Source organism: Ammospiza caudacuta, chromosome 6 (genome assembly GCF_027887145.1).
Source record: "Ammospiza caudacuta isolate bAmmCau1 chromosome 6, bAmmCau1.pri, whole genome shotgun sequence".
Taxonomy (NCBI): Eukaryota; Metazoa; Chordata; class Aves; order Passeriformes; family Passerellidae; genus Ammospiza; species Ammospiza caudacuta.
The window spans coordinates 25834551-25846956 of record NC_080598.1 but is presented as its reverse complement, the minus strand read 5'-3'; the positions used below and the strand labels follow the sequence as shown (position 1 = coordinate 25846956).

General features: G+C 45.1%; 1 protein-coding gene across 3 annotated transcripts in view; it reads right to left on the bottom strand.

Moving 5' to 3' along the window:
• Positions 1–4359: 4359 nt before the first annotated feature.
• The window catches only part of CD82 (CD82 molecule), a 38511-nt gene continuing 30464 nt past the window's right edge, over positions 4360–12406 (bottom strand). For all 3 annotated transcript variants that reach the window (XM_058806598.1, XM_058806596.1, XM_058806597.1), the window contains exons 6-9: positions 9196–9303; positions 7354–7545; positions 6979–7062; positions 4360–6476 (exon numbers count right to left, since the gene is read on the bottom strand). In XM_058806598.1, the coding sequence (XP_058662581.1) occupies positions 6399–6476; positions 6979–7062; positions 7354–7545; positions 9196–9303 (462 nt within the window). In that variant the 3' untranslated portion in view covers positions 4360–6398. The remainder of the gene's footprint in view (positions 6477–6978; positions 7063–7353; positions 7546–9195; positions 9304–12406) is intronic.

Genomic DNA, 12406 nt, shown 5'->3' with positions numbered 1-12406 from the left:
AAGAACCAAAACCACTTTGTTTTAGAGGAACTTACATCCTCAAGGGAAAAATGGTTATGCAAAAAAAAATCCCAATCAGTGCTTACCAGAGTTAATTACAACATCATATCAAAAGAACAACTTATTTTTGAATACTTTAGAGTATAGTGAAAAAACCTCTGCCAAAATTAAAGGTCTGCACTGTGCTGGGTTATTGTTCCAGGCTGTCTGCAGACATCACTGCATGAGTTATACTATTCTGACATCATTTTGCAAGTTCAGTGCACAAAGCACATGCCTATACTATAACATGACAGGACCTCACATTTCCACCCTAGTAAACCCCAAATAGTTTCCAGAAGGGCTATGCAGAAAATACCCAGGAAGCACTCTGGGTAAGCCATACAGATGATCACATGCTCTGGGATTCTTGCTGTCTCTGAAGAACTTCCATATGTCGAGTCTGTAACTCTAAGGAGGGCAAAAAGAAGGAAAAAGTTAGTCTGGTGCACAATCCTCTGATCTCCTGCACTGTCACAACTGTTGCTTTGGAGCTGGTTACCTGATGGTGGCAGACAGATTCCAGAAGAATTGCAGACAGACAATCTCCAGAAAAATTGTTTGGACAAGGAGAGACAACATGGAAAAGATTTAAGCTTATGAACAGCAGATAATGTTGGCCAGAAACACATGATGGTAGAAGTTTGGCAGTCTGGTGACACAGTGAGGACCTGGGGTCCTGCAGGAGGCCTAGGTCTGATGTCAGTATAGTTCCTAACCTGGTAAACACTCACAGAATGAAGAGCAATATCAGGATAATCCCTGAGCTGCTGCCATTGTTCAAAGAAACGTGAAGAAATGGGAGTTACATCTGGATCCCAAAGGTGGGAAGGAAAAGGCTCTCTTGTTTCCTAAAGATAAGGCCTGTTGTAGTTACAGAAGTAGGTTTCCATACTTTCTGCTAAACTCTGCATTGTTCAGGACAGAGGAGTTACTCCATGATGCCATTCATCAGTGAGAGAGCTATAGGAAAGAAGATAACAGAGAGAAATTTAATTGAAGTGCATGAAAATACCATCCTTGGGGCCTAAAGCAGCATCTTCCCTCTCAGATTCCATACCTCATAAAGCATCTACATATTACTTGGAGCATTATCTTTCTTTTAAATCCCTATTTTAAATGGAGCTAATATTTTTTGCCCAGAGAACTGAGAATAGTTTTTCTCCAGGTACACAGCATCCAATATTCCCCTAATTCCTCCCCACAAAAGCCAAACAGCTCACAAACCCCAATCAATTGTATTATTAGGAGCTTAGAGGAGAGAAACCAGACAATTTATCCTTGTGAGAAGAAAGAATTCATGGCCAGGGTTACAGAATTTACTTAGGAGAAGGTAATTTCCCATGTTTGGCAGAGAAGATTCCTGCCCCAAGGCAAAAAAATTGCATGAACTCTGCCAGCACACACCTGCTAGAAAGTGTTTATAATGGCTAAAGCACATTTAGTAGCTTTACTAGCAACGTTTTACTAATAGCTCTGGTTCACTAATTGCATATTTTTTGCTAAGGGCCTTTTGCCAGTGTACAAGTGTTTGAAGACTTGCATGCTAGTAGATTTTTACATTGACAAGCTTTTAGTATCAACCTGGTTTAAGATGTCATTCAGAAATGCTGGCTGCTAACTGAGGCTTATATGTAATAAAAGGCCAAGGCTAGAGCAGAGTCTCAGAGGCTGATGGGGTAGAGCCAGCCCATGAATAATTGAGGGTATGTTCTCCATTTATGGCATTGAGTGGTAGCATTTGTGAGAACCCCAGGGTCCTTTGGCTTTTCAGCAGTGAGCCCCTGTGGCTGCCCATTCCTCACTTTCCTCAACAATGTCACAGAGTCTGACACCAGCACTTGCAGTCTGTCCCTTGGCAGCCAGAAACCAGGCTTTTCTGAAGTCTACCACATTCAGCCTAAATCCTGAACAAAGCTGGCAGGGACCAGCCACACCACCACACATGGGAGAATTATAGGGAAAAGAACAGCTGCCACATGTTAAATTGGGGTATGTTCCATACAGAAAACAAGATGCATTGTGACCTACAGACTTACCCTTAGCCACTCTAACTAATGCAATTCCTTTTCCCACTCCAGAGAAAAGAAAACAACACCTCATGGAAAGAATTATAGCAGCTCGTGAGTGCTTCATGATCACACAGAACAAGAAACGTCACCTGTTCATTACTAGGGGCCTTGCTTCAGGCCACAGGATGGTCACAACTCTGCTCTTGCAATATTAATTATTGGCCTGGGACAGCCACAGAGCAGCTTATTGGCTGTGCACAAAATGCTTCCATGTGCTGAGCTTCTGCAGAGGCTGGCCCTGTGGGCTTTGCTAGACAAACACTGCAGCTCCCAAGAAGTCTGAGTGCTAGGCTGATTTCTAGCTCCAGCAGCAAATCTCCACCTCTGGAGAGGAGCTGGGAGCCTGGCCCAAGGAGCAGCAGCAGATTTCTTAATCTCTGAAGATCTGAGGACTTTCTTCCTGGAATCTTTTTGAAATCAAATTTTTTAAGTATTCGATGCACTCTCCTTCCCCTCTGACTGACAACTCAAAGGAACTGAGGATGAAGGGAAACAGGGAAAAATGGGGACAAGAAGCATCATGGGAATTCCCTCATGCTGAACTTCCAGACCTAGGTAGAGCAGAAACCCAAGAAGGAAACACAACTCTCACAATAGTGGAAGACATGCAACAAAATATCCAATTGTGTGCTTCCCCAAGAAATGGAAGGGAAAATTATCCCTAAAAATGCCAAGCATGTAGCACAAATCGTTTACGAGGAGAATGCATATGTAATTACAAGTTAATTTAGCTACCCTGCTGCCAGGAGTAACCGGGAGCAGACGGAAGCGATCAGTGTCATCTTCCCATTCCCCAGGCACCAGCCCGGCTGGGTTTTCTTGGTGGAACACCTCCCTCCAGTGGCCAAAGGCAAGTGGTTTCCACAGAGCTCGGGCAGAGCTGGGGACACAAGCTGGAATAAGCAATTGTCCTCAAGTCACAGAATCACAGAATCACAGAATTTTCAAGACTGGAAGAGACCTATAAGATCATCTAGTCCAGCCGATGTTCTAACTGTTCAGCTAGATCATGACAGCAAGTGCCACATCCAGTCTTTTTTTAAATTCTTCAAGGCCCCTGCTTTCTCCTTCCAGCTCCACAACAGGCTGGGTGGAAACCAGCAGCGCCCTTCCCACCTAGGAGCCATCTGTCAGGGCTGGCAGTTCTGCCAGTAGTGTAGCCCTCCAAGTTGTGGGGCCCTGGGAAAGCACTACCTCCTGATTAAAGCAGGGTGCTCTGGGAAATCAAACAGAAAGGGGACACTCCATGTGACCAAGAACCAAGCTCTCCTCAAGCACAGCCCAGGACAGCCTAAAGGAACAAGCTGTACTCACAAGTAGGACAGATCATTGCACCCTACTGTGGCTCCAGGATCCATTTAAGTCCCTCTTGCTCTGCACTCAGCTGGTCAGGGCTGCTGAAATCCTGACTTAGAACAGTTGCCACCAGTGTTTTCTTGTAGCATCCCAGCGCCTGCTCTGCAAACTTCACTGTTTCTTCAAAACACATATGAGGACTTAGGTCATGCTTATTACTTCCTAAAGCAACAGCTGTAAAATTCATTAGTACACCATCTTAGTTTCTTCTAAGCCATTGGTCCAGATGCACCAATATGGTGCAGGATCTGAAGGAATTCTGAGATCCAGCTCATATCCACTTCTCAGTTGCTAAGCTGAGAAAAGCAAGAAGATTTATATAGTTGGTCTATCTACTTCTGAAGAGCTTTTCAGTCAAGGCCAGCATGTGGTGACATAAACTATGAAAAATGGCCATCTAGCTTTCTTCCTTCTCACAGTGTCAGGGCAGGGGCTGAGGAATCCTACTGAAAGTGAGTAGGAAAAAATTATATAGGTAAGCTTGCAAGAGCTGTATGCACTGTGGGCATAGCAGCAACCTTGTATTTCATCAGAATTAGTCCCCAAGGCTTATGACTTCAAACTGTGCAGATTGTGCAGATCTGAAGCAACATCTTCAAGTATTTTGCTTAGGAGATAGCATGTTCAAGGAACTATCACTCAGTCAGCTCACCCTAAGACAAACATACTTCATAAAACAAGAAAAAGTTTACTTTAGAATACAGCCCAGAAAAATTGTAACCTCCCACTGCTGGGCAGGATCTTTAGAGCCCACACTGATCTCACACATGCGCATCAGACCTTTTGGTACTTTGAACAAACAAGATGTCAGTGATCTGCACGTAAAGCAGAAAGGGGTGGAGAGGAAGCAAGGGGAAAACACTTCAATACACAAGTCCCAGGCAGAGAGATATATTTTTTAGCAAAGTCTTTATTACAGAAATATTCACGCTCTAGACTTTTATATCTGTACATGCATTTCTTCCAGTAGGAAGACATTGCTAAAAACAGACAAAAACAAAAAAAGAAATCCAGAATGGGCTCCTTTTTACTTGCTGGTCAGCATTGGCATCTGTAACTGAACAAGAATCTTACAAATAAGAACTCATTAGAGAATAGACTTTGTGTTACAAAAGCTAGCAAGCTTTACTGCTAAAGGTGCCTTCTGCTATAGAAAAGGTCAGCTTGAAGGATCTGTGCAGGAAGGGGCAGATATCTCAGAATTGCAAAGCTTATCAGACCTCCACAAAAACCAGTTGCCCAGTCATTCTCCCCAGTCATCACTCTGTTCAAAGATGAGGACAGAGCAGGGACTCACTGCTGGGGCCCTGATTCTCTGCACCAGCCTTTCTTCCCAGAAGGAAAACCAAGTTGGTTTTACCGAGTAGGGTTATTACTACCTGCCCCACCCCTGACAGGAGACAGTCCTGGAACCACCTCTGTAAGGCAAAGGCTCACTCACCAAGTACCTTGTAACAGGTCCCTGGCAAGGACCATCCACTTATCTGCCATCCAGCTTCCTGATGTCACAGTCATTGTACCATGTGTAACAGCAGGAAATCTGCTGTGCCCAAGACACCTCTGAAAGGGAGGATTTGCACCCAGCTCTCTTATGTAAGCAGTTGGGGCAGTGCTTCTTGTGCATTTCCTACATTCTTCTGGTCTACATCACTCCTTGCTGCTGACCACTGGGTCAATAGAACAAACAGCCCAGCCATTAGCATAGAAACTTGCAGCCTGCACAACTGCAGAATCTGCTACTTATCTGCTGCAGTGCTGGCACTTGAGGCAGAACTCAGGATGCAGCCATGGCTCCAGACCACAGTGGAGTCAGAAGAATGGACAACTAAAATAAAAGCAATTTATCTTTACATCCCAGCTACAGAACCTATACTGGGCACTGATACCAGTGATATTCCCAATATACAGCATCAGCAATCCAGTCAGATCTTTCCATATTCATATCTAAATCCACAGCTAACAAATTTTATGTTCATAAAGGAGCAGGGGAAGAATCAAATTAATTGTAATCTCTATAAAGTTGGCAAACCAAGAATGCAAAGAGCAGAGCCAGCCTGGGGCTGAGTCCACAGTATGCAGCAGTCTCTGAAGTAACCTCCAAGCTGACAGGAGCCAGCAAAGCAGAGCTAGGGGGAGAGGAGAAGATAAAGAGGCAAATGGGAGAAACGTGTCAAATCCAAAACCCAAGGGATTCATTCCAGAAGCAGCTGAGCACCACCACCACAATCTGCCAGGTCACACTAGGAATAAACAAGTAGGCTTGGCTCCCTCCTGGTGGCTTCTCATCATGCTCAAAGGGAAGAGCTCCACTGAAGGCAAGGCATAGCTGACTCCAGAAACAGGAGAAGTGAGTGTGACAGTAGCTCTCTGTATTTCAGATCAGAACCTACGCTGGAAGATGCACAGTAGGAGCTGAATCAGGTCAACTGCAAGGGAAGAGAAGGCCTATAAAGCATGACTAGTTACCACCACAAGTCAGTGAAGCAAGTGAAGCTACCAAAGCACTGGAATCTCAACAGAATTCCTGGCTCATGAGATTTCAGTGGGGAGGTGAAAAGATGTGCAGAAGAGCAAGGGAGAGAAAAGTTATTGTATGTTAGGTCCAGTGGGTTGCAAAATGAAGATATGAATAGTATTGTTTAACATGGAGCAGACAGCAAAAGCATTGTCCCCTCAGGTTAATCAGTGTCTCATGTGACACAAGATAGTTTAAGTTCTTCTTCTTGAAGTAGAAATAATCCAGAGGCAGGATGCAGGTGGCCCAAGGGCCCTATTGCCAGAAGATCAGGCTGTGTTGCAGCTCTAACAGTTCTTAGCAGAGCGGTATCAGAAATGGGATGTCAGAGAAATAATGGTTGTTGGACAGTGTATGAGGCAGTAATGTTCTGTTTGCTCCTTTCTCTGCGGTGCTGTAGCTCTGGAGTAGCCAACTCAAGACTTGGGCACTTTGGTGTAGTCTTCGCTGTGTATGTTCTTGCAAAGCGAAATGGACAGTATCATCCCCAGCAGCTGGAACAAGTATGAAGAGCGGGAACAAAATCAGCAACCAGACAGATAAGGTGGGAAGAACAGGTGATATTGGGGAGCAGAATACAGTGAACATCTTTTAATGACACCATACAGGTGAATAGAGTTAGTCCTCAACACAAGGCAAATGCAGTAAACTGAAATGACAAAAAATTTGGCTTCATAAAGATGTGACTTCATCTGGAAACTATGTTATGGGCTTTTTAAGGCAACAAATGGGATTTCACTAAAGTGGGATTTTGCTTGCCTCAGTATTCTGGTTACAGAATTGCCAAAAGTCAGATACAGCAGGCAGAACCACAAGTAGACAAGGCTTTGTTCGATTGTTAATCCAGTCAACAAAAGCCACAGTTCAGGCAGACACAACCACAGGCTAGAACTGCACTGTCATTAAACCAGGTGTCTATTACTTGAGAAAACAGCTTTGCCTTTAAAAAAGTCTCCATGAGAAGACATTATTGGTTCATGTCAGGAAATTACCTACCTCTATAACAGCAACACCAGTGCAAACCCCAAGAATGATACCAAGGTTGTCCTTCAGCCACTCCTCTACACCATCCATGCATCCCTATAGAGAAAACACATCCACAAAGAAGAGAAGCATGGATCTAAATATGTCAAAACTGAAAATCCATAACATATCTTTGCACACAGAATTATCCCAGTTACATGCTATACAATGTTTCATGGAAGTTTTTGCAGAAAATGGCAGGATCCCTGTCACCCTGTCCCCCCTTGCCCCAAATTCCACAGGTACTTCAAGCAATAAGGACATGAAAGAAGTGCTCTAGATTTTCAGAGGAACAAAGACAAGGCAGCCTCAGTGGAAGCTTCACAGGGCCCAGACATGCTCACTCACCTGCTCATGAACAGGCCAGTCAGCATATGATGCAGTGCCATTGAGAGGGTCTTCCAGATTACAGAAACCTCTTCCTTCCACTAAGTCCTTAGATCTATTGGAGCAGGAGCACGGATACTCAGTATTGCTTTTGTTCCTTAGAATCTCATTGTTTTCCCATTCCTTTGCTCCAGTCCAGCCACAGCAGGCAATCTAATAATGACAGAGAAATCATTACAGTCTTACCCTTTGCACTGGCAAGATTACTGCACATGACAATAGGCAGGTAGAAGCACTCAGGAGCTCTCGGTGCAAGAACAGTCATGCCATACAGTCTGCATGAATTAGCAGCACTAAACACCACCCTGGTTGCTTATGTACAGAGCTTCCCAGAACACAGGGACATTATTTCCTACCGAAGAGTCACTCTGCTAACAAGAGTTCAAGGGCCCCGGTCTCCGCCGCGGCCCGGGGCAGCAGCAGCCGCCACACGGTGGCGTCCCCAGGCCGCCAAGCCCCCGCTCGGCACCGCGCACCAGCGCCCGCCTGGGAGCAGCACGGACCGGCTGCAACACGGGATAGGGAAAATTTCCGTCCAAAGAAACATTTACATTCCTATAGAGCCACGTGATAAAACCCTACTTGCTGAAGGGAAAAGCACATCGGGAAGTCTAGCAAGCAGTAAGATCCTAAGCATGGATGCCTGTGCTTGCCCAGCAGTACAGAGCAGAAAGGCTGTCCTATGTCAAGGTAGAAGTTTAGGGAAAATCCTTCTTTGCTCGGAAAGAAAAAGTAACGTTTCTGCTATAATAGACATGAGATACAAACAGCTGAACATCCACATCAGGACAAGCATTTGGTTTCCAAAAGGGTGCTGTGAAGACACAGCCTCCAGAAGGAACTACATTTCCTTCACAAGAGATTTGGACTTTAAACTCCCAGTTTACAGAACCCCACCGTCTTTCAAATACTAACTCCAGTGCGTGAGATGAAGTAGACTCTTAACACTCAAATTCTCTATCTCTGCAAAACCTTTTTCTTCTGTTCCTACATAAAAGAAGGGCCCAAGCAGCAGCCTCTCTCCACAGTAGAATCAGGCTTCTCTTGAGTTCACTACCAAGGAGTTACAACTGCAGTGAAAAAACATACATAACTCATTCTCCAAGGAGGAGAAACACTGCAGGTCAGTGTTGTGCAAAGCAAAGAACAGACAGAAGACAAATGCTGTTACTTATACTTACTACCCATCAGTCCCACGCTGGCCATGTGTTTAACTACAACAGCCAGCCAGCTCTGAAGCTTGTGGTTTGGCAGTAAACAGCTGTCATGACTCCAGTGTGCTTGAATACCCTCTATTGCTCAAGAGCTGACCCTGATGCTAAAACAGAAACCATGGGCAGTTGGATGGCTCCCAAGAACGCCGATACTTGCAAAAGAACCATCACAATAAGCAAACAACATGCACCAAGTAGTAAGGCAGGTGGTGCTGTTGACTTGCCTGGCAATAAACTAGGGACTTTTTGTTACAAAAATCATGTACAGAATGTTTTTCACACATTAGTATTCAGGAGGCCTAGCAGAAAAAGAGAAGTGTTGGAGAGCCATTTGACAGGCTAGATACACTAGCACACAGCCAACACTAGCTAGCTCTAACACTTAGCAGACAAGAATGGTTCAGGGTCTGAAACAGAAGCACCAAGCAAGACCATTTTCTAGTCTGCAGGCACCAAACCTCACAGGCCACTTTGTAGATCAGCCAGATCAATATGCAATAGTTGCTTTTCTGTCCTCAGCCTACTTTAAAGGTCATTGCCTGCACTGACAAATAGCATCATCTACCTCTTGCTGCCCCCCACGACTCACCTGTATCTGCACATAGTCCCATGCATCTTGCAAGTTCCTCTTATCTTCATCTGAAGGGTCATACTCTTCAATCAGATCTACAACTATGCCAGACAACTCAACTTTCAACTGGCAAGAAAAAAGAAGAGGCAGGAGAGTTAGATTATCAGTTCTTGTAGCCTTTTATTTGGTCTTTCAGATACACATACAAAGCTACAGTCACTCATAAAAGCTGACTGCAAATAATTAACAAGTACAGGTAAGGGCAGCAGCTTTGCTGTTCAACAGCCAAAGCACCAGCAAGTCCTTGCCAGGACATGGGGAAAGCCTACAAACCAGGAGAGCAGTAAGGAAACAGATCAAGTATGGTTACTTGCTAAGACACAGGCTGAACACCTAACTGCCTGCCCCAGACAAGACAGATGTGGAAGGTAAGTGCAAGCTGAAGGACAACACTGCCTTAAGGACTCACAGGTTATGTGTTTCTAACTTTGTACTGCAGCAGAGACCCTGCTCCAGGATCTCTGCCACTGCAGCTCATCTCCACTGCTCAGAGAAGGTGTAAACCACTCTGCTCATGAATGGAGATGGGTTTGCTGATACACAGCTGATGGAAACCTGCCTTTTTCACAAGGTGCTGATCTACCTCTCCCCAAATTCCCACAAGTCCTGTTTCTATATTAAGACAGGACGTATTACAACTACCTAAACTGCTCATTAACAGTCTTATCGCAAAGTTCAGGTGTATCAAATCATCCCTTCACCACCATTCCTTTTCCAGAGATATTTACAACACCCTTCAGTTTGATGAGAGGTGCAAGCTACCACCTGGCAGACTCCTTCACCTTCTCCCTCCCAGCTACTTCTGAAGCTCTTCTTAACCAGCCTGTACATAAGGACTGCTAAGGACAGACCCAGATTCACAAGAGGTTGAAGAAAAGTGCCATTAGACTACCCAAGGCATAGGATAGACTTACATCAACCTAAGCACCAGGATGTTCCCATCCCACCTATTACCTTTTTGACTGTGGTGCTACAGCATATTTCAAATCAGTGGAAATGGGTTTTCTCTTTTCTTCTGTTATCAAGCATTTTCAATGACCATGACAAATACCAGGACACTCAGCAAGAGGAAGCACTGCCTACTATTGAGAGAAGCTTCTCTACACCAGCAACTCCTCTTCCTAGGAAAACTGCAGCTCAGTTCACTGGGATCAGCTATGTCAGGCCAGACGGATGGGAGCTGCATGATCTTTCTTCTCATGATGTCTATCTCTTCCCCTTTTAATTACTTCACTTCCCTTTTTCTTCCCTTCAAATCAAGGCAACCTGACCTGATTCTCACTAATGAGATTGGCCTTGGCTGCTGCCATAAGCCTTATCAGTTACTGAACCTGTGAGTTCCCACCCTGACCCCTCCTGCACACTGCTGCTCCACATGCAGAGGGAGGCAAGGAGAGCTGGGTTTGTTTTCCTACCCTGGGCCCATCCCGCCCCTTAGCTATTGGGTCAGATGGAGCCTACTGCCACTTCTGCAGGATCCCACCACAAGCAGACAGGACTTGAACCTGATGTCCCCAACCACAGCTGCATAGGGAAGCTGTATGTCTGCTTTGCCCTTAGTCTTACAAAAGAACAGCAAAGAAGTCCTGCAAACAGCTCTTGTTTCAAAAAGTGAAGCATTTCAAATTAAAGAAAAAAAAAATTCAGGCTTTCCTAGGTGTTGTAGCAAGCAATCTGAGAGAGGGGGAATATTATGCAAACAGTGGCACAGTTCTGGAGCCACATAGGCAGCTTGCTTGTGGGTTTAACCTATAAAGCAGCCCAAAGGGAAAACACAGGCATCTGCAGCTGTTCACCCTTAAGCACCTGGCAGAGGAAAACTAAAAGAGCAACAAGCCAGAAAGGCACACAGAATGCACAGGCTTTCAACATTCTAACCATCTCCACCCATTTAAAGTTATCAGGACTTAGCACTGTGTGAGACATGAATACCTCAGGAAATGGCTACCCTTGCTTTCAGGGCTTCTTGCCCCTTCCCACTCTAGCAAGCCCAGTGTCCGAAAGCACAATCCTACCACCTCCAAGCAGGGGCACTTAGATCCTAGGCACCAAAGCCACAGCTCACTGCCAGAAAGCAGCAAGGCTGTCAGTCTCCCCACCACATGGGCTACTGAAGAGGGAGACGGGGAAAGCTGAATGCCAGAGGCAAGACCAGGTCTTTGATCACACAATAGATTGTGCAGGCTTCTTCCCCTATCAGACACTGTCAGTCATCTATCCTGTCCCTGTCAGATACAAGCTAGATCCTTTCCTCAGCACTTATTAGCATCTAGCCTGCACACAAAAGCAGGCTCAAAAAACTGGAGGGAGCTCTCCTCTGCCATGTCACTTCAGATTCTGAAACTCATGCATAGTCCACAGCCCCAGACAAGTCGCTGCATGCAATCACACAGGCCTGTCTGCTGCAAACAATAGGTAGCAAGTAGGGCTATTCCCAAAACACCACCAATCTCCTTTACTTAAGGCACTTAGAGCCAAGCTGCACAGAACTGTGTGAACTAGGCCAAGAGAGAACTTGCCCAGGCTCTCACACATTTAGGGGCTTGTGATCTACTAGATGTAGGTGATAGCAACGTTCAGTTCACAAAGCAGAATATCCTTTGCAGCATTTGTGATGTTACTATGTTGTTGACGACAAAAAACCCCCACCCCAGAGTTTCAGCCACCAACAAATGTAGGGAAACGAATCTTGCATCAACATCCTCCCAAAAGTACTGGGCAATTCCAGTCTGAAGGGGCATTCCTCTAACAATGCCCATGGGAGAGGCAAAGCAGCAGCCTTCCTGTCAGAGGCTCAGCCTTTTACAGTTACACTAACTCTATTCCAGTATACTTTCATTTGTCAGTGTGGGGGAGGATTTTGACACCAAAAAGGAAAACAGATATGCCAATAATAACTTCAAGTGAATCCATAGAAATAAATACTTCAGTTACAAGTGAAGGACTGAGTACCATCTTGCTACATTCTGGATCCAAAATATTTTCCTTCACACTTGTTGTTCCTTGTTTTATATCTAACCAAGTTCCTGAAGTCAGAAAGAAATAAACACAAAGAACACAATAGATATCTGGGGACTGGCTGTTGAGCAGTTTCAGTGTGCCTCACTGTGCTCCAAGCTGCCCTGGGATGACGTACAGCCAGCGAAGCAGAGCGACTCGCACAGCGGCA